Source organism: Trachypithecus francoisi, unplaced genomic scaffold (genome assembly GCF_009764315.1).
Source record: "Trachypithecus francoisi isolate TF-2019V2 unplaced genomic scaffold, Tfra_2.0 Lachesis_group0, whole genome shotgun sequence".
Classification (NCBI taxonomy): domain Eukaryota; kingdom Metazoa; phylum Chordata; class Mammalia; order Primates; family Cercopithecidae; genus Trachypithecus; species Trachypithecus francoisi.
In genome coordinates, this window is record NW_022681453.1 from 69440151 (window position 1) to 69463735 (window position 23585).

Here is a 23585-nt window from a genome sequence, read left to right on the forward strand (position 1 = left end):
TTCCTGAACCTCACAATCTCTCAGTTGCCTCAGCTGCAAAATGGGGAAAATAATACATATCTCATGGGGTTGTTGGGGGATTAAATGACATAGCACCTGTCCCCTCCATAGAGCCACCACAGAGGAAGCAAAAAAAGAAAATATTATGAAGAGTAATTCAATATAGGCTATCTACACAGAGGTGGGCAGCAGCACCTTGCCCTCCTCCACCACCACTGTGCCCAGAACCTTAGTCAGGACTGACTTCTCTTGGGGGTGGTATTATTAGATAAACCAAATAAGAAGTAATAGGACTAAACATGCCTGCTGTGAGAGAAGGCTCATATGCTCCTAAATCTTGCATGTCATTGGAAAATTCTCAAGAAAAAGGAAAGGGGTAGTTTATGTTATAATGATTGGTCCACGAGTCTGATTTTAGTGATTTGTCTTCACTGTTTTCGAAACCAAATTTGTTTTTTGTGCAATCACGTTTAGTTTTTCTAAATAGTGACTTCCAAAACCTTTAAAAAGCATTGAAGGTGCAACTGCTACTTTTTGAGGTTCCTCAAAAAATGAAAAATAGAACTACCATATGACCCCAAAATTCCATATATCCGTAAGAATTGAAAGCAGGGTCTTGAGGAGACATTTGCACACCCATGTTCACAGCAGCACAGCAGCCAGGAGTTGAGAAGCAAGCAAAATGACAATCGACAGATGAATAGGCAAACAAAATGTGCATCGACAGATGAATAGGCAAACAAAATGTGCGGGGGGTGTGTGTGCGTAATATTATTCATTATCCTCATGATCACATCATTACCGTTCCAAAGGAAGGAAATCCTATCGTATGCTACAACTTGAATGAACCTTGAGTGCATCATGCTAAGTGAAATAAGCCGATCATAAACAGGCTGTTACTGTATGATTCTATTTCTATGAGATATTTAAAGTAGCCAAATTCATACAAACAAACAGAATGGCAATTGCCAGAGGCTGAGGGAAGAGGGGGAAAAGGGAGTTCTTTAATGGACGTAGAGTTTCAGATTTGCAAAATGAAAATTTCTAGAGATCTGTTTCACAACAACGTGAATATACTTAACACTACTGAACTGTACACTTAAAAATCAATAAGATGATAAATTTTATGTTATGTGTTTGTTTGTTTTGAGATGGAGTTTCACTCTTATTGCCCAGGCTGGAGTGCAATCTCAGCTTACTGCAACCTCCACCTCCTGGGTTCAAGTGATTCTCCTGCCTCAACCTCCCGAGTAGCTGGGATTACAGGTGCCCTCCACCACACCCAGCTAATTTTTTGAATTTTTAGTAGAGACAGAGTTTCACCATGTTGGCCCGGCTGGTCTCAAACTCCTGACCTCAAGTGATCTGCCTGCCTCGGCCTCCCAAAGTACTGGGATTACAGGCTTGAGCCACCATGCCCGGCCTGTTATGTGTTTTTTACCACAATTTTTTAAAAATGAAGAGAAAAAAAGCATTGAGGACTGAAAAAGTCAAACTGGATTGATGCTTAGTCACCAGACACAACACCCTAAGTTCTGTTACTGCTAACTTTGGATTCCTGACCGTGCAGGAATCTATATTTAATAAATATACAATCCTGTTCTGTTTGCCTCTCCATAGGTGTTATCCACGTGACCAAGGAAGTGAAAGAAGTGGCAACGCTGTCCTGTGGTCACAATGTTTCTGTTGAAGAGCTGGCACAAACTCGCATCTACTGGCAAAAGGAGAAGAAAATGGTGCTGACTATGATGTCTGGGGACATGAATATATGGCCCGAGTACAAGAACCGGACCATCTTTGATATCACTAATAACCTCTCCATTGTGATTCTGGCTCTGCGCCCATCTGACGAGGGCACATACGAGTGTGTTGTTCTGAAGTATGAAAAAGATGCCTTCAAGCGGGAACACCTGGCTGAAGTGATGTTATCCGTCAAAGGTTGGTGGGATTTTCTGATTTTACTTTAGGCCGGCAGATTCTTAATGCCCTTAAAGACACATGGCTATTGATTTAGGTGAAAATTTTACCAAAGAGGGATGTAACTCACTTCATGTCTTGGGGTTAAGTCTCTAGTTGTACGATAAACCCTAACTGGTTTCTAAAGATGTCCTGGAAATATCTGTTAATGTGCATTTCTTGTTCTTTGACAATCCAAGTTCATGACAATCATCCTGGGGCACTGTAATGACCTAAAGAGCCTCTCAATCACCAAGGGGCATCTTTGATTTGATATAGCCTTGCTACTAACTGCACTTGACCCAGCAATATCTGCTTGTGCAAGTATGCTGAAAAGGTAACGGGGCTGGGTATGGTTGGCTTATGCCTGTAATCTCAGCACTTTGGGAGGCTAAGGCGGGCAGATCATTTGAGGTCATGAGTTCAAGATCAGCCTGGCCAACATGGCGAAACTCCGTCTCTACTAAAAATGCAAAAATTAGCCAGACGTAGTGGCACATGCCTGTAATCCCAGCTACTCTGGAGGCTGAGGCAGAGAATTGCTTGAACCTGGGAGGCGGAGGTTGCAATGAGCCGAGATCACACCACTGCACTCCAGCCTGGGTGACAGAGCAAGACTCCATCTCAAAAAAAAGAAAGAAAAGAAGAGGTAAAAGAACAATGGAGGCATAAAATCTTTTTCAGGTAGTATGTGAATGTCTATTACTATGGCTATTTTACTATTATATTCTAATATTTTCAAAGTGATCATTTACTTATTGCATATTTGAAACTCTAATCTAGCAGTCAGTCCTGAAAAGTTAGATGTTAGAGAATTGGGCCGGGCGTGGTGGCTCAAGCCTGTCATCCCAGCGCTTTAGGAGGCCAAGGTGGGTGGATGGCTTGAGCTCAGGAGTTCGAGACCAACCTGCCCAACATGGTGAAATCCCATCTCTACTAAAAATACAAAAATTAGCCAGGGGCGTGGTGGCTACTTAGGAGGCTGAGGCAGGAGAATCACTTGAACCTGGGAGGCGGAGGTTGCAGTGAACAGAGATGGTGCCACTGCACTCCAGCCTTGGTGACAGAGCAAAGACTCTGTCTCAAAAAAAAAAAAAAAAAAAAAAAAAAAAGCATACAGAGGAGGGTGAACATTTCCCTAGTGGTAGAGATTCTGTTTTAAAAAAATGTTAGAGAATTGAATGCATAATTAATTCCTGCCACAAGGAAAAAAACTAATATATGACTCATAGCCCTGTTTATCTATCTACCTACTGTGGAAGGTAAGCACTTCTGGTCTTGGAAAGAAAGGACCCTTGCTTTTGTAACCGCCCAAGCGGTTTACCTTGCCTGCTGCCTAGACAGAGCCGATTCATCAAGCCAGGGGAATTGCAACAGAGAAAGAGTAATCCATGCACAACTGGCTGTGCGGGAGAGTGGAGTTTGATTATTACTCAAATCAGTCTCTCCGAGCATCTGGGGAGCAGAGTTTTTAAGGATAACTTGGTAGGTCAGGGGAAGCCAGTGATCTGGGAGTGCTGATTGGTCAGGGATGAAATCATAGGGAGTTGAAGCTGTCTTCTTGCACTAGGTGGGGACCACAAGATCAGATGAGCCAGTTTATTGATCTGGGTGGTGCCAGCTGATCCATCAAGTGCAGGGGCTGCAAAATAGCTCAAGCACTGATCTTAGGAGCAGTTTAGGGAGGGTCAGAATCTCGTAGCCTCCGGCTTTATGACTCCTAAACCATAATTTCTAATCTTGTGGCTAATGTTAGTCCTACAAAGGCAATCTACTCCCCAGGCAAGAAGGAGGTCTGCTTTGGGAAAGGGCTGTTACCATCTTTGTTTAAACTATAAACTATAAACTAAGTTTCTCCCAAAGTTAGTTCAGCCTACGCCCAGGAATGAACAAAGACAGCTTGGAGGTTAGAAGCAAGATGGAGTCAGTTAAGTTAGATCTCTTTCACTGTCTCAGTCATAATTTTGCAAAGGGGGTTTCACTTTAATCACAGTATAACAGAGGATACTGAAGGAGCCAGAGCCCTTCTTGAGAAATTGTAGCCCTGAGCCACTTTCTCACAGTTGGAATTGGAACATATTTCTTTTTTTCCCTGGGCACTTGAGCCTGTAGTGAAAACCAAACTTCTTACTTAATAAAACATAATGATTAATCTTGATAATAGATAACTTCAGCAGATCCTTAGTGAATTCCTTACTGTTCTTCGTTTTGATCATTAGCTATGAATCTTTACTTGTGACATCCAGATTACACCTAAAGTTTTGGGGAGTAAGGCAAAGTTACATGGAACTATCTTAAACTTCACTCGGTGTTTTCTCTGCTCTTGGATAGAATAAATTATTATATGGTGATGTGATTTGAGGGGTACTAAGAAGCCTACCTCTTCCACAATTTTTACCTGCATTGACTCCTGAAATTCTCATCATCATAGCCATTCCTGCTAGTTTCTCCATTTTCCTCCTAAAAGATCCCTGTTGAAACATTGCAAGGGGGCAGGCCCTATTAGCAGATTGCCACAAGGGACAATGTGACATTTCTGGGGTACTCAGAACCGAGGGTGTGGGGGTGGACAAAATCCAGTAAAGGGATGACAAAAAGGTTACTTGCTTAATTTTACGAGAAGCATTCTGAATTTTCCAACTGAGTCAAAGCAGTGCTTCTCAAAGATTTATATGCCTATGAGTCACTTGAGGGTCTTGTTAAAAATGCAGATTTAAGTTCAGTAGGTCTAGGGTTTGGATCTGAGATTCTGCACCTCTGACAAGCTCTCAGGTGATGCCTGTGCTGCTGTGGAGGACCACAATTTGAGAAGCAAGAAATTAAGCTCTCATTTGGATAGAGTGACCAGTTATCCTCTTTGCTCAGAACCAAAGGGTTTATTTGGGGCACAAGATTTTTGGTGCTAAAACTGGTCCTTAGGCAAATAGGACAAGTTGGTTACCCTATATTTGTCTAAGATTGCAAAATGGTAATATAATATCAGCATAGCTCTATGAAAACCTCCATTAACTGGCATGTATGAGAACATCAGTTAACAGCTTAACTAAGTTAATGGATTTTTCCTTCTAAAATGTGTGCACCTATTCCTTTACTCATAAGATATTCTTTTTTTTTTTTTTTTTTTTTGAGACAGAGTCTCGCTCTGTCGCCCAGGCTGGAGTGCAGTGGCCGGATCTCAGCTCACTGCAAGCTCCGCCTCCCAGGTTTACGCCATTCTCCTGCCTCAGCCTCCTGAGTAGCTGGGACTACAGGCGCCCGCCACCTCGCCCGGCTAGTTTTTTGTATTTTTTTAGTAGAGACGGGGTTTCACCGTGTTCGCCAGGATGGTCTCGATCTCCTGACCTTGTGATCCGCCCGTCTCAGCCTCCCAAAGTGCTGGGATTACAGGCTTGAGCCACCGCGCCCGGCCAACTCATAAGATATTCTTACCCTTCCCTATTAAGAGTGGTGAAACTTGGGTTAACTAATTAAAATGAGATACAAAGGTTACAGTCTTACAACGTCTTTGATTGTTCACAATCTCACAAGGCCTTAGGAGTGGTTACCCTAAACAGATCACCTTAGAAAAATGGTGGGAGATGGAGTTTAGGCTGTTCTAAGCCAAGACAGATTTTGAAATTTTTTTTTTTTTTTTTTTTTGAGATAGAGTCTCTTACCTGTCACCCAGGTTGGAGTGCCAGTGATCTCGGGTCACTGCAGCCTCTGCCTCCTGGGTTCAAGCGATTCTCCTGTCTCAGCCTCCCAAGTAGCTGGGACTACAGGCGTGTGCCCCCACGCCTGGCTAATTTTTGATTTTTAGTAGAGACAAGGTTTCACCATGTTGTCCAGGGTGGTCTCGAACTCCTGACCTCAAGTGATCATCCCGCCTTGACCTCCCAAAGTGCTGGGATTACAGGCGTGAGCCAGTGCGCCCGGCCTTGAAAATATTTTTAATACAATTCCTGGTATAGGTGGCATTCCTGTAGTTCATTTCCCAGAAAAGCAGAGAACAAAAATTAACATGAATCATATTAATAATTTAGGATATGAGTTATTTGGATTTGTTATTCCTAATTATAACACAAAACATATTGATGTTATAAGAAACAGAGAATATTCTAGATGTCAGCTGCCTGTGTCATGAGTCGATCTTATAGGATAAATTAGTAAGTGGGAAATAACAATGCCAACTAAAAACGGCTCAGGAACATATCAAACTTCATTTAAGGATAGGGTTCATTAAAAAAAAAAAAAAGGTAACTTCACCTCCAACCAAATCCAACTTTCCCCCTTTCCTGGCAATTATAATCATTTGTCATGGCTTCCCTTTATCGTCTTATTTTAGGTGTCACAAGGCATTCCTGGAAGTGTTTGCCTGGCAACCTGATTTAAATGTGGGGGCTTACCTAAGAGAGGATAAATTCAAGACCCACTTAAATATAGCTATCATTGGCTGGGTGTGGTGGCTCACGTCTGTAGTCCCAGCACTTTGGGAGGCTGAGGTTAGTGGATCATGAGGTCAGGAGATGGAGACCATCCTGGCTAACACAGTGAAACCCCATCTCTACTAAAAATACAAAAAATTAACTGGGCGTGGTGGTGTGTGTGCCTGTAGTCCCAGCTACTCTGAAGGCTGAGGCAGAAGAATTGCTTGAACCGGGGAGGCGGAGGTTGCAGTGAGCCAAGATGATTCCACTGCACTCCAGCCTGAGCAACAGAGCGAGACTATTTAGTTTCCTGTGTGTCAGGCTCTGTGCTAAGTGATTTCTATGAATGATGTCATTTAATTCTTACAACCCTGGGTATTAGTATCCCTATCTTATAGATGAGCAAACTAAGACTAAAGGTGGGTAAGTTATTGACCCAGGGTCACAAGGCAGAACTGGTTTTAAAACCTGCTCTTGACGATCACATGCTACTTGACATCTCTGTGGGGCTCAGAATTCTGAAAAGAAAGATAACTCTATGGGGAGATTGAATCCCCACACTCATGCTAAGAAGTTAAACTCTTTCCGTGTAAGAATAAGTGAGGAAGTCGCTAGGGGATCTTCCTCCTATGTTCTCTGTATTTATTTTCCTGTACTTTGTACTTCAGTATCTTATGGGGATCAAATATATAAATGAAAGAGTGCCTCAAGTGTCTTGGAGGAATGCTAGGAAGGCCTTCCTGTCCCTTTAAGGCATATCAAAATATTAAGAAAATCAATAAAGTGTGGTGGATGAGATTATAGGCTCAATGTTGTAGTTTGGATATAGGTTTTTCTGAGTAAAAGACTACCTTTTTTTTTTTTTTTTTTAATTTCAACCAGGTATTTAATTGGTCTGGCAACTGCACAATATACAAATTTCTGAAAGGTATCTCCTGTTTGAAAGCTAGCATAGCTTCATCCCAGTAATTAATTCAGACAAATACACAGAACACAGAGAAGTCATAAATTATACATGGAAGACTCCCAAACCAATTAACAACTAAACTCAATCTATACAGCTTTCTATTTTTCAGGCTTCCGTATACATATTAAATAAATAAACAGCATGTCTACTATCAAAATAATAAAAAAATTAAAATGAATTCAAATAAATTTATTCAAATAAATTTCAATGATATTTTCAAATGAAAATATTACTGATATGGTTCACAGTTTTTCTTTTCACCTAAAATAAAGAGCTTGCCCATGGTCTCAGGATAGAATAAAGAGAGGGGAAACCCCCTCCAGAAATAGATATGCAATTTAAAAAATATTGGTCCTGGGTGTTTTTTTTTGTGGGTGCGGGGTGTTGGTGAGACTCAGTAGAAGCAAAAGCTCATGACAATAGTTCAGTGCCCGCACCCCACTCACACGCACACAATGTCCCCTCAAAAGCCAGGTCACAGGCTTGCAAATTAGGCAGCATTTTCCTTTCTCCAAGATCTCCTCTCCTTGACCAGATTTATGTTTTCTCTCTCCCCATCTAGACCCTTTCCAAACGAAAGTTCTATGTTAGGCAAAGCCTTCTCTATTTATGTGTTGAGTTTAGGTAGTCAGAGAGAAGAGGAAACACAACTTCATGGAGCCTTACCTGTATCAGACTTAAGAGTCAATGTTCAAAGGATAAGACCAGAAAGGAGGACATGAGAAACCATTCTTAAGAGCAAAGGGGTAGGCCCCTCATGTAAAAGACGACCTTTTAAAAAGCAAGGGAATGCTAACCATAAATTTAGGATAGCGATTGCCTTAGGTAAGGGAAAGAGAGGGACAGGATAGGTGACATCATAGTAGCAGATTTACCTCAGTTACTGTCAGGGTTTTGGGTCTCAAGTTGAATGGTGGGTTTTCAGGTGTTCGCTATAGTTCAGTAAATAAATAGATAACATAGAAGAAAGTCACTTGTGTACCTCAAGCACCAGGAAGAAACAAAGAGAAGACAAGAAAAGGAAAGGAAAGAAAGAAAGGCAAGGTCAAGAAAAGACAGGCTCTGGTGTCAGACAGATTTGAATTCTGCCACTACTGGTTGGTTATAATTTCTCTAAACCTGTTTGATTACTTATAAAATGGAAATTATATTAGGTTAAATCATATGAAATTACTGATCTTTGACCTTTTTAGATTTACAACTTACCTCTCTAGGGATTCCATGAAGACAAAATGAGATAAGGTCCAGACCTAACAAACAAGAGCTCAGTAAATGTTGTCTATTATTCTTCTGTTCATCTCTTACAATTGCAAGTACTCTGGCAACATTTATTCACACGAACCTACTTCTCCTTTCTCTAGTAAGTGCCCTCCTATCTCCATCAAAAGTGGTAAAGAATTGATACAACCAATTCAAATCAGAGTTAGTCTTTGGATTTTACATAACTATTAATGATTAATGAGAAGTTGCAAGTTATATCTCACTTTATCATTCTTGTTTTGTTTTGCTGTTTTTGAGATGAAGTCTTGCTCTTTTGTGCAGGCTGGAGTGAAGTGGTACGATCTCGGCTCACTGCAACTTCCACCCTCCAAGTTCAAGCAATTCGCCTGCCTCAGCCTCCCGAGTAGCTGGGATTATAGGTGCCTGCCACCATGACTGGTTAATTTTTGTATTTTTAGTAGAGATGGGGTTTTGCCATATTGGCCAGGCTGGTCTCAAACTCCTGACCTCAGGTGATCCACCTGCCTTGGCCTCCCAAAGTGCTGGGATTACAGGCATGAGCCACTGCGCCTGGCCTTTATCAACTCTTATTAAAGCTAGAAAATTATTTTAAAATAAACCTCTACACACATAGATTTGTAACTATATGTAATTATATATTCTTGTTCTTTCTTTAGCTGACTTCCCTACACCTAGTATATCTGACTTTGAAATTCCACTTTCCAACATTAGAAGGATAATTTGCTCAACCTCTGGAGGTTTTCCAGAGCCTCACCTCTCCTGGTTGGAAAATGGAGAAGAATTAAATGCCATCAACACAACAGTTTCCCAAGATCCTGAAACTGAGCTCTATACTGTTAGCAGCAAACTGGATTTCAATATGACAACCAATCACAGTTTCATGTGTCTCATCAAGTATGGACATTTAAGAGTGAATCAGACCTTCAACTGGAATACACGTAAGTGACATTGTTCTGGGGAGTTTCTACTATATCCAATCTAAAAAGACAATATAGTCATGTGTCATTGAATGTGTGGATACATTTTGAGAAACGCATCATTAGGCAATTCTGCCACTGTCTGAACATCAGAGTGGACTTACATAAACCTAGATGGTATAGCCTACTGCACACCTAGGCTACATGGTACAGCCTAGTGCTTGAGGCTACACACCTGTACAGCATGTTACTATACTGAATACATAGGCAGTTGTAATACAATAAGTATTTGTGTATCTAAGCATATGTAAACACAGGAAAGGTACAGTAAAAATACAGTATTATAATTTTATGGGACTACCATCATATATGCGGTAGGTCACTGAAAACATTGTTATGTGGCACATTACTGTAACTCAGCCAGATACATTTTAGAATTGTCATATTTACTTTGATAGTATTTTATAGTATTTTTAGATACACAAATGACCATGTGCTATTAAGACTTATTAAAGTCACTGTGAGGGCTGGGCACAGTGGCTCACGCCTGTAATCCCAGCACTTTGGGAGGCTGAAGTGGGAGGATCACTTGAGCCCAGGAGTTCAAAACCAGCCTGGGAAGCATGATGAGACCCTGACTCTATGAAACATTTAAAAAATTAGTCAGGCTTGGTGGCACATACGTGTAGTCCCAGGTACTCGAGAGGGTAAGGTGGGTGGCTTACTTGAGCCCAGGTGTTCAAAGTTGCAGTGATCTATGATCATGCCACTGAACTCCAGCCTGGGCAACAGAGCGAGACCCTGTCTCTAAAAGAAATAAATAATTTAAAAAATAAATTTAAAAAATAAAGTCACTGTGCAAGGTGTGATAATGTTACTAATTTTCTTTTTATTTTATTTTTTTGAGACCATCTCACCCTGTTGCCCAGGCGGGAGTGCAGTGGCATAATCTCGGCTCACTGCAACCTCTGCCTTCTGGGTTCAAGCAATTCTCCTGCCTCAACCTCCCCGATAGCTGGGATTACAGGTGCCAGCCATCACCCTTGGCTAATTTTTTCTATCTTTGGTAGAGATGGGTTTCACCATGTTGGCCAGGCTGGTCTTGAACTCCTGACCTCGTGACCCACCCACCTCAGCCTCCCAAAGTGCTGGGATTATAGGCATGAGCCACTGTGCCTGGCCTTATTTTCTTGTAATAAATATTCTAAAATTTATATATACTAATAACCACTATCCATCATCTTAAAAAGTTATGATGGAGGCAGAGACTGCAGTGAGCTGAGGTCGCGTTACTGCACGCCTGGCCTGGGGAACAGAGTGAAACTCCAGCTTAAATAAATAAATAAATAAATAAATAAATAAATAAATAAAACTTACCACTAGGTTTGGTAATCAGAAAAGTAAAAACAGGGATCTCGGACTCCCTGGAGTCCAGCCCAGCCTTGCTAGCTCCGCATCTGGTGCATGCTCCTGCCTCTGACTCAGTGGTTTGCAGGAAAAATTTAGAGAGCACAACAGTGGCAATTCACGATGAAGAGATCTACTGCAAATCCTGCTATGGAAAGAAATATGGGCCAAAAGGCTATGGTTATGGCCAGGGCACTGGCATGCTTAACATGGCGAGAGGCTGGGCATCAAGCCAGAGAATGTTCAGCCTCACAGGCCTACAACAAATCCAAACACTTCTAAATTTGCTCAGAAATATGGAGGTGCTGAGAACTGTTCCAGATGTGGGGACTCAGTATATGCTGCCGAGAAGATAATGGAGCTGGAAAGCCCAACAAAAACTGTTTCTGATGTGCAAAGTATGGGAAGAGTATTGAATCAACAACTCCGACTGAAAAAGGTGAAATCTATTGTAAAGGATGCTATGCGAAGAACTCTGGGCCCAAGGGATTTGGCTATGGCCAAGCAGCAGGGGCTCTTGTTCATGCCCAGTAAGGTGTAAACCCAGAACTAAGCATCACACGCTGATAATCTCTTCGTAATCTAGGCACAGATAATCTTTAACACTAAACTACTGTGAAATTCTACCAGCATTGAGTACTATATATTACCCTGTACTTGGATAGGCTGGCTAACTCATAGGGAGAGAGCACTGTATCATATCATTTTGCTTTATTCACCAGCATTTTTGGGGAACATTTCTTTTACATTTTAAATAAAACTTCAGCATAAAAAAAAAAAAAAGGAAAAACAATAAGTTAGTAAATATTCATTTATTTGTAAGCCATTTCAGAGAAACCAGAAGATGAGCTGCTATAATTTGTGTCCCTGCCCTTTTTCCAGATGTTGCTAACTATTCTTCAAAGCAGCTGAAGAATAAACAGTGTAGCTGCTGCTCCTGATCTGGAGGCATGGACCAGCAGCACCATATCCACCAACACCTTTCTCCTCCCCACCCTCATCCTTCCTGTGTACTTCTTGTGCTCTGTGGGACTGAAACTACAGCTGATAACCTTCAGAGCTCTCTTCTAGGATGGTCCCACCTAATATCAAGCCATATCCACACTTAGTTCTTTGCCGGACTTGTTCTGTATTTCCAGTAGCTCTAGGCTAGAGGGTGAAAAACCTGTATCCGAAAGTGAATGCAAAGTGGCTCCTGCAGCTTTAGGGCAGCTACTGTGAGGTAAGGATGTGTGTGATGTGTATGTGTTGAGAGACAATATGGTAGGAGAAAGGGAGAAGGCATGACAGAGCTAGAGAAGGAAAAATAAAGTATACCTAGAACACAACATCAACCAGTTAGTAGTAATACATAGTTATAATCAGCTATAAAAGTGAGATATTACAAGATGGCTTGTAAAAGATTTCCTTAGAATCTTCCTTATGTCAACTTAACTCAGTAGATGCAGACATTCAAAGTGCCTTTTTCACTTTTAGTACATGACATCTGAATATTAGTTGCCCACAAGTATGTGCCTGATTGAAGAATTATGCAAGAAAAATGCTAGCAGCTGCATACTGGAGAGCTGACCAGACAAAGAATACTCCACAGTTGCATCAATAGAAAAGGCACAGAATGAATATGGGGCAGTAGGAAACACATTACAGCTGACATCATTCTTTTCCCTCCACAGCCAAGCAAGAGCATTTTCCTGATAACCTGCTCCCACCCTGGGCCATTACCCTAATCTCAGTAAATGGAATTTTTGTGATATGCTGCCTGACCTACTGTAAGTACTATCATACTATCATCCTGATCTCAATTCTGGAAGATCAAACTTTATTAGCATGGTTCAGCAGCTCTCTGAGGTTTTAGCCTATTCTCTTTCATATTTACAGAAAGTCTATGGAAACATTAGCATCTCCTTTACTTGTCTCAGCAAGTTCTGTTCATTCACTGGACATTTTCCGGACACCTCCTACACGTGTGGCACTCTACTAGGCATTGGAATTACAGAGACAAGAAGTCGCTGCCCTCAAGACACATTCTAGTTTAGTCCATCTATCTTTTCCCTAACTTCATATATTTTTGAAGACTGGGGTTTGCTAACTAATTTGAAAATGTTTCTGATGCTAAATGATATTCTAATTTTTTTTAAGGGCTAGTGAATTTGGCAGGTGAGTTGTTAAACACTCCTTAGTGAATTCCAACTTCCATGGCCACCATCCTGCTGATATTCTAATTTTGATTTGGAGTTAGAGAAAAGGCAAATTGACAAATTTTAGGGCCAAGAATCATTTTCTTGGAGGAGGGCAAGATGCACTGATACAGTTGAGAAACTACATGGCTACAGGTGATGCCACCAATTCTCAGTTCTTGGGCCGGGCAAGGTGGCTCACGCCTGTAACCCCAGAACTTTGGGAGGCCAAGGTAGGTGGATCACTTAAGGTCAGCAGTTCGAGACGAGCCTGGCCAACATGGTGAAACCCCCGTCTCTACTAAAAATTCAAAAATTAGCCAGGCATGGTGGTGTGCACTTGTAGCCCCAGCTATTTAGGAGGCTGAAGCAGAAGAAATGCTTGAACCTAAGAACCCAGGAGGCGGAGACCACAGTGAGCCAAGATCACGCCATTGCACTCTGGCCTGGGCGACAGAGTGAGACTCCATCTCAAAAAACAAACAAACATTTTCAGTTCTTCTTTTTTTTTTTTTTTTGAGATGGAGTCTCACTCTGTCACCCAGGCAGGAGTGTAGTGGCCCGATCTCTGCTCACTGCAGCCTCCACCTCCCAGGTTCAAGCAATTCTCCTTCCTCAGCCTCCTGAGTAGCTGGGATTACAGGTACATGCTGCCACACCCGGCTAGTTTTTTTTTTTTTTTTTTTTTTTTTTGTATTTTTAGTAGAGATGGGGTTTCACCATGTTGGACAGGATGGTCTTGATCTCCTGACCTTGTTATCCGCCCGCCTTGGCTTCCCAAAGTGCTAGGACTTCTTGTCTTTGTAATTCCAGTGCCTAGTAGAGTGCCACACACATAGGTGTCTGGAAAAATGTCAGTTTTCTCAGTTCTTTAGAATACATTTTTAGATGAAAGATCAGGAGTGGCTGATGAAAGAAGAGATTTCTAAGATATTTTACCCTAAGAATTTACACTTTGGGTGTTAGACATATGCTGCCCTCAATCTCTATGATTAAATGAAGAGGAACTGCTAGTTCTATGGTCTGAAATAAGGCCATAATCACTATGAAGGGGTACCAATTCTTCTTTGAGTAGAAATCATGTACGCTGATCAAATAAAATTGGAAGATCAACATCTGCTGATTTTCCCAGGCTTTAGCACCAAAAAAACCCAAAGCTCAGTGAATTCCTTAGAGAGTATGTGCTGTTAACAACTTATCCCAAGGGTAGGATAAAGAGGTATGGTGGGCTCAAGGATGTTTCTAATACCAACTATCCAGTGTTACCCCTTTAATTCAGGGGTTCTCATCCTCAACATTATTGGCATTTTGGGCAAGATAATTGTTTGTTTTGGAGTGCTGTTCTGTGCACTGTAGGATGTTTAGCAGCTTCCTTAGCCTCTAATCACTACATGCCAGTAGCACTCCTTGCCCGTTGTGACAACCAAAAATATCCCCAAGCATTGCCAAATGTCCCCTTGACAAAGTGGTGAAGAGGTAGGTTGTAAATCACCCCTGATGTAAGAACCACTGCTCTAGTTCTAAGTCAGTCTGAAGCCTTGCTAAAGTAAATATTAATATATGGGCACAATTCAAGGGAAACTCACTTATCATTTTTATTGTTTGTTCTTGACTCCAAGGTTTTGCCCCAAGATGCAGAGAGCGAAGAAGGAATGAGACATTGAGAAGGGAAAGTGTACGCCCTATATAACCATATCGGCAGAAGCAAGGGGCTGAAAAGATCTGAAGGTAGCCCCCGTCATCTCTTTGGGGACACATGGATCGTGGGGATCACGAGACAGTGTTCTCTTACTCTTAGTAGTAAATTTAAGCTGTTTTACCTACTACCTCACCTTCTTAAAACCTGTTTTGGATTAGGCTGTACAGTTATAAGATGGCTGGCATCCCTCCCCTTTCTCCCCATATGCAACTTGCTTAATGCAACCTCTTCTTTTGCCATGTTTCCATTCTGCCATCTTGAAATATTCCCCTGTCAGCCAATTCAATGTCTTTCATTACCTATTAAACACTAATTTGAGTTTGTCTTGAATATTCCTGTGGTAACTTCTTATTCTGATCATTCATTTTTCCCTATATCTCTCAGCATTGATGGACATAGGTTGGGGCCACTTTGTATTAATAAGGTAACGTTTTCATTGGTTTCTCTGCCTCTTACTAACAGACTCATCCTACTGACCAATCATGGAGCCAAATTTCATAAAGATTTACTCTGTCATGTCATTTTCCCACTCAAAAACTCAGAAGAGACCCCCGTGCCTACAGGAAAAGCTTCAAAGCTTTTTAGCTTTCTACATTCCAGCTGATCTCTTGTCTAAACACCCTTGAGTTCTGTCAGTTGTTCCTCACATGGCATGGTTTCCAGAGCCTCACATGAATGAGGAAATGGAACCCAAGACTTTAGATTTGGTCTTAATGACTCTACATACAATGAGATAATTATTATCTGGGGTCTGGAATGTCCATCCTGTTAACAGAGCCTAACACAGCACTAGCTTTAGTGAGTCACAAATCCCCGGGTATTTTCATGCAAGAGAAACTTACATGGGACATTAGAATCCAAGAGACTGATAGCAGGTCTAAGGTAGTTACAAGCCTCCCTAAACAGTTCAGCTTTGACTTGTGAAGATTGGAGTAACACCAGTATAAGAAATGAGTCTACAAAATTATCTTTAAAAATAAAAGAAAGCAAGAATTGTCCTGGGCAGGAGGGGGAAATAGAAATAAAAATGAAAAATAATACCTGAGACTTATACAACAGGTTGTTTTGCAAAAACATGATTTCATCTTAGTCTTATAAAAATCTCTACGAGCAAGATCTATTTCCATTTTATGGGAGAGAAACCAGAGGCTCCCAGAGGTTAAGTAATTTGCTTGTAAGGTCATACAGAGGAGGAATAAAACCAAGATTCAAACTGGACACCAAATTCAGGTTCCTTTCCCTACAACCTATACGTATTTTCCTCCAAGGTTCCTTTCCTGGCAGCCTATACGTATTTTCCTCCAAGGCAGTCTCTCAACTTCCTATCCGGTTTTTTCATTTCCACTGAATGCTTGCTCACTCCTCAGAATGTCCTTTCCAGGATGCTGCTGTGGCTCGGTTCTGTCATTATTTTCTTGACTTTCTATCTAAAAAGTCTTCTGCTCAGTCTGCTGATACTTCAAAATGAAGCCATGTATCCAATCTTCTACACAAGGCCTTCTGTGGCTGTCTTATCCAGCTCAAGCAGTTCCACCTGTATAGCACATCTCATACCACTAGCATAGGTTGGTTTTCATGTACCACATCTTCCTTCCATCCTTTACCGGACTGTATATAGGCTTACTGAGAAAAGCAACCATGCCGATAGCCCCACACATAGAAGAGTACCTTCATCAAGCATATGGTCGTTTGGTAATAGCTGGTAATAACTAAACATTTGCCTGATCAATATTTCATGTGATAAAAATCGCCAGAGTAGTTTTAAGTTCTCTCATAATTTAGCTCTCCCTTCATATTCTTCAGCTATCAAGGTTACTATGTACAAGTTGAGAATACCCTTGATCTTGAGATTAAAATCTAAATTAAGAGATTAACATTAAAATGTATATGTATGTGGATATATAAATTTAAGATGCTCTCCTCCTTTGCCAATATAGGGTTTGATGTAATCATTTGTTTTCTCAGGTCCCACCTCCAGTTGCAATTGACCTCTTCTGGGAACTTCTTCAGATGGACAAGATTACCCCACCTTGCCCTTTATGTGTCTGTTCTTAGGTGCTTCTTCACTTCAGTTGCTTTGCAGGAAGTGTCTAGAGGAATATGGTGGGCACAGAAGTAGCTCTGGTGACCTTGATCAACGGGTTTTGAAATGCAGAATTCTTGAGTTCTAGAAGGGACTTTAGAGAATACCAGTGTTATTAATGACAAAGGCACTGAGGCCCAGGGAGGTGACCAGAATTATAAAGGCCAGAGCCAGAACCCAGATGTCCTAACTCTGGTGCTCTTTCCCTTCATCAGTTTGACTGTGGCCTGTTAACTGGTGTATACATATACATGTCACGCAAAGTGCTGCTGGAAGTAGAATTTGTCCAATATCAGGTCAACTTCAGAGACGATCTGATTTCCTAATATCAGAGTAGATTTTATATTGCTGTTTACAAAAGCCCAATGCAATGCATAGGAAGTACAGCATGAACATCTTTAGGAGGCTAATGGAAATATTATTGGTGTTTACCCAGTATTCCATTTTTTTCATTGTGTTCTCTATTGTTGCTCTCTCACTCCCCCATGAGGTACAGGAGAAAGTAGAACTATCCAAAACTAATTTCCTCTGACATGTAAGATGAATGATGTACCTCAAAGCAGTAGTCAAGGAGGAAAGGGATAGTCCAAAGACTTAACTGGTTCATATTGGACTGATAATCTCTTTAAATGGCTTTATGCTAGTTTCACCTCATTTGTAAAATATTTATGAGAAAGTTCTCATTTAAAATGAGATCGTTGTTTACGGTGTATGCACTAAACAGTAAGCTATCTTCAGATGTCTAAGGTAGTAACTTTTCACATAGGGCCTCCTTAGATCCCTCTTTTAATAAATAAAAAGATGGCTTTTCCTCCTTTTTATTTCTGGGTCTTTCCGACATCAGCAGAGAACTGGAAAGACATAGCCAACTGCTATTCATGTTATTCATGACTCCTTTATCTAAAACTGCCTTCCACAATTCTCGAGACCAGAAGTGGATGCTGTGGGGAAAAGAAAGAGAGATTAGACTTACTGTGTCTATATAGAAAGAAGACATAAGAGATTCGATTTTGTTCTGTATTTGAGATGCTGTTAATCTGTGACCCCACCCCCCAACCTTGTCCTTGCAAGAGACATGTGCTGTGGTGACTCAAGGTTTAATGGATTTTGGGCTGTGCAGGGTGTGCTTTGTTAAACAAGTGCCTGAAGGCAGTATGCTTGTGAAAAGTCATCACCATTCTCTTAATCTCAAGTACCCAGGGACACATACACTGCCAAAGGTCATAGGGACCTCTGCCTAGGAAAGCTAGGTATTGTCCAAGGTTTCTCCCCATGTGACAGTCTGAAATATGGCCTCGTGGGAAGGGAAAGACCTGATGGTCCCCCAGCCTGACCCCCGTGAAAGGTCTGTGCTGAGGAGGACTAGTATTAGAGGAAAGAAGAGATCGAGACCATCCTGGCTAACACGGTGAAACCCCGTCTCTACTAAAAAAATACAAAAAATTAGCCGGGCGATGTGGCGGGCGCCTGTAGTCCCAGCTACTCGGGAGGCTGAGGCGAGAGAATGGCATAAACCCGGGAGGCGGAGCTTGCAGTGAGCTGAGATCCGGCCACTGCACTCCAGCCTGGGCGACAGAGCGAGACTCCGTCTCAAAAAAAAAAAAAAAAAAAGAAGGCCTCTTGGCAGTTGAGATAGAGAAAAGCACCTGTCTCCTGTCCGTCCCTGGGCAATGGAACATCTTGGTGTAAAACCCAATTGTATGTTCTGTTTACTGAGAAAGGAGAAAACCGCCTTAGGGCTGAAGGTGGGATGTGCTAGTGGCAATGCTGCTCCTTATGCACTAAAAAGGTTTATAGGAATGTTTGCATATGCATATCAAGGCACAGCACTTTTCCTTAAACTTATTCATGTCACAGAGATCTTTATTCACATGTCTTACTGCTGACCTTCTCCCTATGATGATCCTATTATCCTGCCACTTCCCTTTTTCTAAGATGGTAAAGATAATGATCAATAAATACTGAGGGAACTCAGAGACTGGTGCCAGCGCGGGTCTTCTGTATGCTGAGTGCCGGTCCCCTGGGCTCACTTTTTCTTTCTCTATACTTTGTCTCTGTGTCTCATTTCTGGTCTCAAGTCTCTCGTTCCACCTAACGAGAAACACCCACAGGACTGGAGGGGCAGGCCACCCCTTCATCTGGTGCCCAACATGGGTGCTTTTCTCTAAGGTGAAGGTACGCTCAAGCTTGGTCATTGAGGACAAGTCGACAAGAGACTCCCGAGTATGTCTACAGTCAGCCTTGCGGTAAGCTTGTGTGCTTGGAAGAACCTAGGGTAACAATGGGGCAAACTAAAAGTAAATATGCTTCTTATCGCAGCTTTATTAAAATTCTCTTAAAAAGAGGGGGAGTTGGCCAGACGCGGTGGCTCAAGCCTGTAATCCCAGCACTTTGGGAGGCCGAGACGGGCGGATCACGAGGTCAGGAGATTGAGACCATCCTGGCTAACACATTGAAACCCCGTCTCTACTAAAAATACAAAAAACTAGCCAGGCGAGGTGGTGGGCGCCTGTAGTCCCAGCTACTCGGGAGGCTGAGGCAGGAGAATGGCGGGAACCTGGGAGGCGGAGCTTGCAGTGAGCTGAGATCCAGCCACTGCACCCCAGCCTGGGCGACAGAGCAAGACTCCATCTCAAAAAAAAAAAAAAAAAAAGAGAGGGGGAGTTAAAGTCTCTACCAAAAATCTAATTATGCTATTCCAAACAATAGAACAAATTTGCCCATCGTTTCCAGAACAGGGAACTTTAGATCTAAAAGATGGGAAAAAATTGGCAAAGAATTACAACAAGCAAGTAGGGAAGGTGAAATCATCCCACTTACAGTACGGAATGATTATTAAAATAGCTTTAGAACCGTTTCAAACAGAATAAGGTAGTGTTTCAGTTTCTGATGTCCCTGAAAGCTGTGCAGTAGATTGTGAAAAAGAGGCAGGGATAGAATCCCGGACAGGAACGGAAAGTTCACATTGTAAATGTGTAGCAGAGCCGGTAATGGCTCGGTCAATGCAAAATGTTGGCGATAATCAATTACAGGAGGTGATATATCCTGAAACGTTAAAATGAGAAGAAAAAGGTCCAGAATTAGCAGAGCCATCAGAGTCTAAACCACGATGGCCAAATCCTCTTACAGCAGCTCAGATGCCTGTAACTTTACAACCTCAAATGCAGGTTAAACAAGTACAAACTCCAAAAGAAGATCAAATAGAAAAAGACAGAGTCTCTGTCATGGCAATGCCAATCCAAATACCGTGTCCACAATATCAGGCGGTAGAAAATAAGACCCAGCTGCCAGCAGCCTATCAATACTGGCAAAACTTCAGTATCGGCTGCCCCCAGAAAATCCATATGGACAGCCAGGAATGTTTCCAGCGCCACAGGGCAGGGCGGTATATCCTCAGCCGCCCACCATGGGACGTAATCCTACAGCACTGCTTAGTGAACAGGGTAGTGCATTACATAAAGTTATTGATGAGGCAAGAAAACAAGGAGATATTGAAGTGTGGCAATTCCCAGTAATATTAGAAACAAGACCACCTGGAGAAGGGGCCCAAGAGGGAGAGCCTTCTGTAGCTGAAGCCAGATATGAGTCCTTTTCTATAAAAATGCTAAAAGAAATGAAAGAGGGAGTAAAACAGCATGGACCCAACTCTCCTCACATGAGAACATTATTAGATTCCATTGCTCATGGACATAGACTCATTCCTTATGATTGGGAGATTCTGGCAAAATCATCATTCTCACCCTCTCAATTTTCACAATTTAAGACTTGGTGGATTGACGGGGCACAAGAACAGGTCCAAAGAAACAGGACTGCCAATCCTCCAATTAACATAGACGTAGATCAACTATTAGGAACAGGTCAAAATTGGAGCACTGCTAGTCAACAAGTTAAAATGCCAAATGAGGCCACTGAGCAAATTAGGGCTATCTGCCTTAGGGCCTGGGAGAAAATCCGAGACCCAGGAACCACCTGCCCCTCCTTCAATACAATAAGACAAGGCCCTACCCTGATTTTGTAGCAAGGCTGCTCAAAAGTCAGTTACCGATGAGAATGCCCGAAAGGTCATAGTGGAAGTTGATGGCATATGAAAACGCCAATCCTGATTGTCAATCAGCCATTAAGCCATTAAAAGGAAGGGTCCCAGCAGGATCGTATGTAATCTCAGAGTACGTTAAAGCCTGTGATGGAATTGGAGGAGCTATGCATAAAGCTACGCTTATGGCTCAAGCAATGACAGGAGTTACTTTAGGAGGACAAGTTAGAACCTTTGGGGGAAAATGTTATAATTGTGGTCAAATTGGTCATCTAAAAAAGAATTGCCTAGTCTCAAATAAACAAAATGTAACTACTCAAGCTACTACAACAGATAAAGAGCCACCTGGCCTATGTACAAGATGTAAAAAGGGAAAACATTGGGGTAATCAATGTCGTTCTAAATTTGATAAAAATGGGCAACCGCTGTCAGGAAACGAGAGGAGGGGCCAGCCTCAGGCCCCGCAACAAACTGGGGCATTCCCAATTCAGCCTTTTGTTCCTCGGGGTTTTCAGGAACAACCCCCATTGTCACAAGTGCCTCAGGGAATAAGCCAGTTATCACAATACGGCAATTATCCCCCCCCCCCACATGCGGCAGTGCAGCAGTAGATTTATGTACTATACAAGCAGTCTGCTTCCAGGGGAGCCTCCAGGAAAAATCTCCACAGGGGTATATGGCCCATTGCCTGAGGGGACTGTAGGACTAATCTTAGGAAGATCAAATTTAAATCTAAAGGGAGTTCAAATTCATACTGGTGTGGTTGATTCAGACTATAAAGGCGAAATTCAATTGGTCATTAGTTCCTCAATTCTTTGCAGTGCCAGTCCAGGAGACAGGATTGCTCAATTATTACTCCTACCTTATATTAAAGTTGGAAACAATGAGATAAAAAGAACAGGAGGGTTCGGAGGCACTGATCCGGCAGGAAAGGCTGCATATTGGGCAAGTCAGGTCTCTGAGAGCAGACCTGTGTGTAAGACCATTATTCAAGGAAAACAGTTTGAAGGGTTGGTAGACACTGGAGCAGATAGATGTCTCTGTCATTGCTTTAAATCAGTGGCCAAAAAATTGGCCTAAACAAAAGGCTGTTACAAGACTTGTCGGCGTAGGCACAGCTTCAGAGGTGTATCAAAGTATGATGATTTTAAATTGTTTAGGGCCAGATAATCAAGAAAGTACTGTTCAGCCAATGATTGCTTCAATTCCTGTTAGTCTATGGGGTCGAGATTTGTCACAACAGTGGGGTGCGGAAATCATTATGCCCGCTCCATTACACAGCCCCACGAGTCAAAAAATCATGACTAAGATGGGATATATACCAGGAAAGGGATTGGGAAAAAATGAAAATGGCATTAAAGTCCCAATTGAGACTGAGGAAAATCAAGAAAGAAAAGGAATAGGGTATCCTGTTTAGGGGCAGCCACTGTAGAGCCTCCTAAACCCATTCCATTAACTTGGAAAACAGAAAAACCGGTATGGGTAAGTCAGTGGCCGCCACCGAAACAAAAACTGGAGGCTTTACATTTATTAGCAAAGGAACAATGAGAAAAGGGACACACTGAGCCTTCATTCTTGTCCTGGAATTCTCCTGCATTTGTAATTCAGAAAAATCAGGCAAATGGCGTATGTTGACGGACTTAAGAGCCATAAATGCTGTAATTCAACCCATGGGGCCTCTCCAACCTGGGTTGCCCTCCCCAGCCATGATCCCAAAATACTGGCCTTTAATTATAATTGATCTAAAGGATTGCTTTTTCACCATTCCTCTGGCAGAGCAGGAATGTGAAAAATTTGCCTTTACTATACCAGCCATAAATAATAAAGAACCAGCCACCAGGTTTCAGTGGAAAGTACTACCTTAGGGAATGCTTCATAGTCCAACTATTTGTCAGACTTTTGTAGGTCAAGTCCTTCAAACAGAGACAAATTTTCAGATTGTTATATCATTCACTATATTGATGATTTTTTATGTGCTACAGAAACAGACAAATGAATTGACTGTTACACTTTTCTGCAAGCAGAGGTTGCCAACGCAGGATTAACAATAGCATCTGATAAGATTCAAACCTCTACTCCTTTTCATTATTTAGGGATGCAAATAGAAAATAAAAAAATTAAGCCACAAAAAATAGAAGTAAGAAAAGACACATTAAAAACATTAAATGACTTTCAGAAATTGTTAGGCGATATTAATTGGATTTGGCCAACTCTAGGCGTTCCTATTTATGCCATGTCAAATTTGTTCTCTATCCTAAGAGGAGACCCAGACTTAAATAGTAAAAGAATATTAACCCCAGAGGCAACAAAAAAAAATTAAATTAGTGGAAGAAAAAATTCAGTCAGCGCAAATAAGTAAAATAGATCCCTTAGCTCCACTCCAACTTTTGACTTTTGCTACTGCACATTCTCCAACAGGCATCATTGTTCAAAATACTGATCTTGTGGAGTGGTCATTCCTTCCTCACAGTACAATTAAGACTTTTACATTGTACTTGGATCAAATAGCTACATTAATTGGTCAGGCAAGATTACGAATAATAAAATTGTGTGGTAATGATCCAGACAAAATAGTTGTTCCTTTAACCAAGGAACAAATTAGACAAGCCTTTATCAATTCTGGTGCATGGCAGATTGGTCTTGCTGATTTTGTGGGAATTATTGATAACTATTACCCCAAAACAAAAATCTTCCAGTT

At 41.7% G+C, this 23585-nt stretch overlaps 1 protein-coding gene across 2 annotated transcripts in view; it reads left to right on the top strand.

Moving 5' to 3' along the window:
* The window catches only part of CD80 (CD80 molecule), a 31687-nt gene extending 13786 nt beyond the window's left edge, over positions 1-17901 (top strand). Inside the window, exons 3-7 of one of the 2 annotated variants that reach the window (XM_033211144.1) lie at positions 1621-1938; positions 9228-9509; positions 12569-12664; positions 14692-14800; positions 16737-17901. In XM_033211144.1, coding sequence (XP_033067035.1) covers positions 1621-1938; positions 9228-9509; positions 12569-12664; positions 14692-14762 — 767 coding nt within the window. In that variant the 3' untranslated portion in view covers positions 14763-14800; positions 16737-17901. The other variant, XM_033211145.1, reaches the window with a different exon arrangement.
* Positions 17902-23585: the final 5684 nt, after the last annotated feature.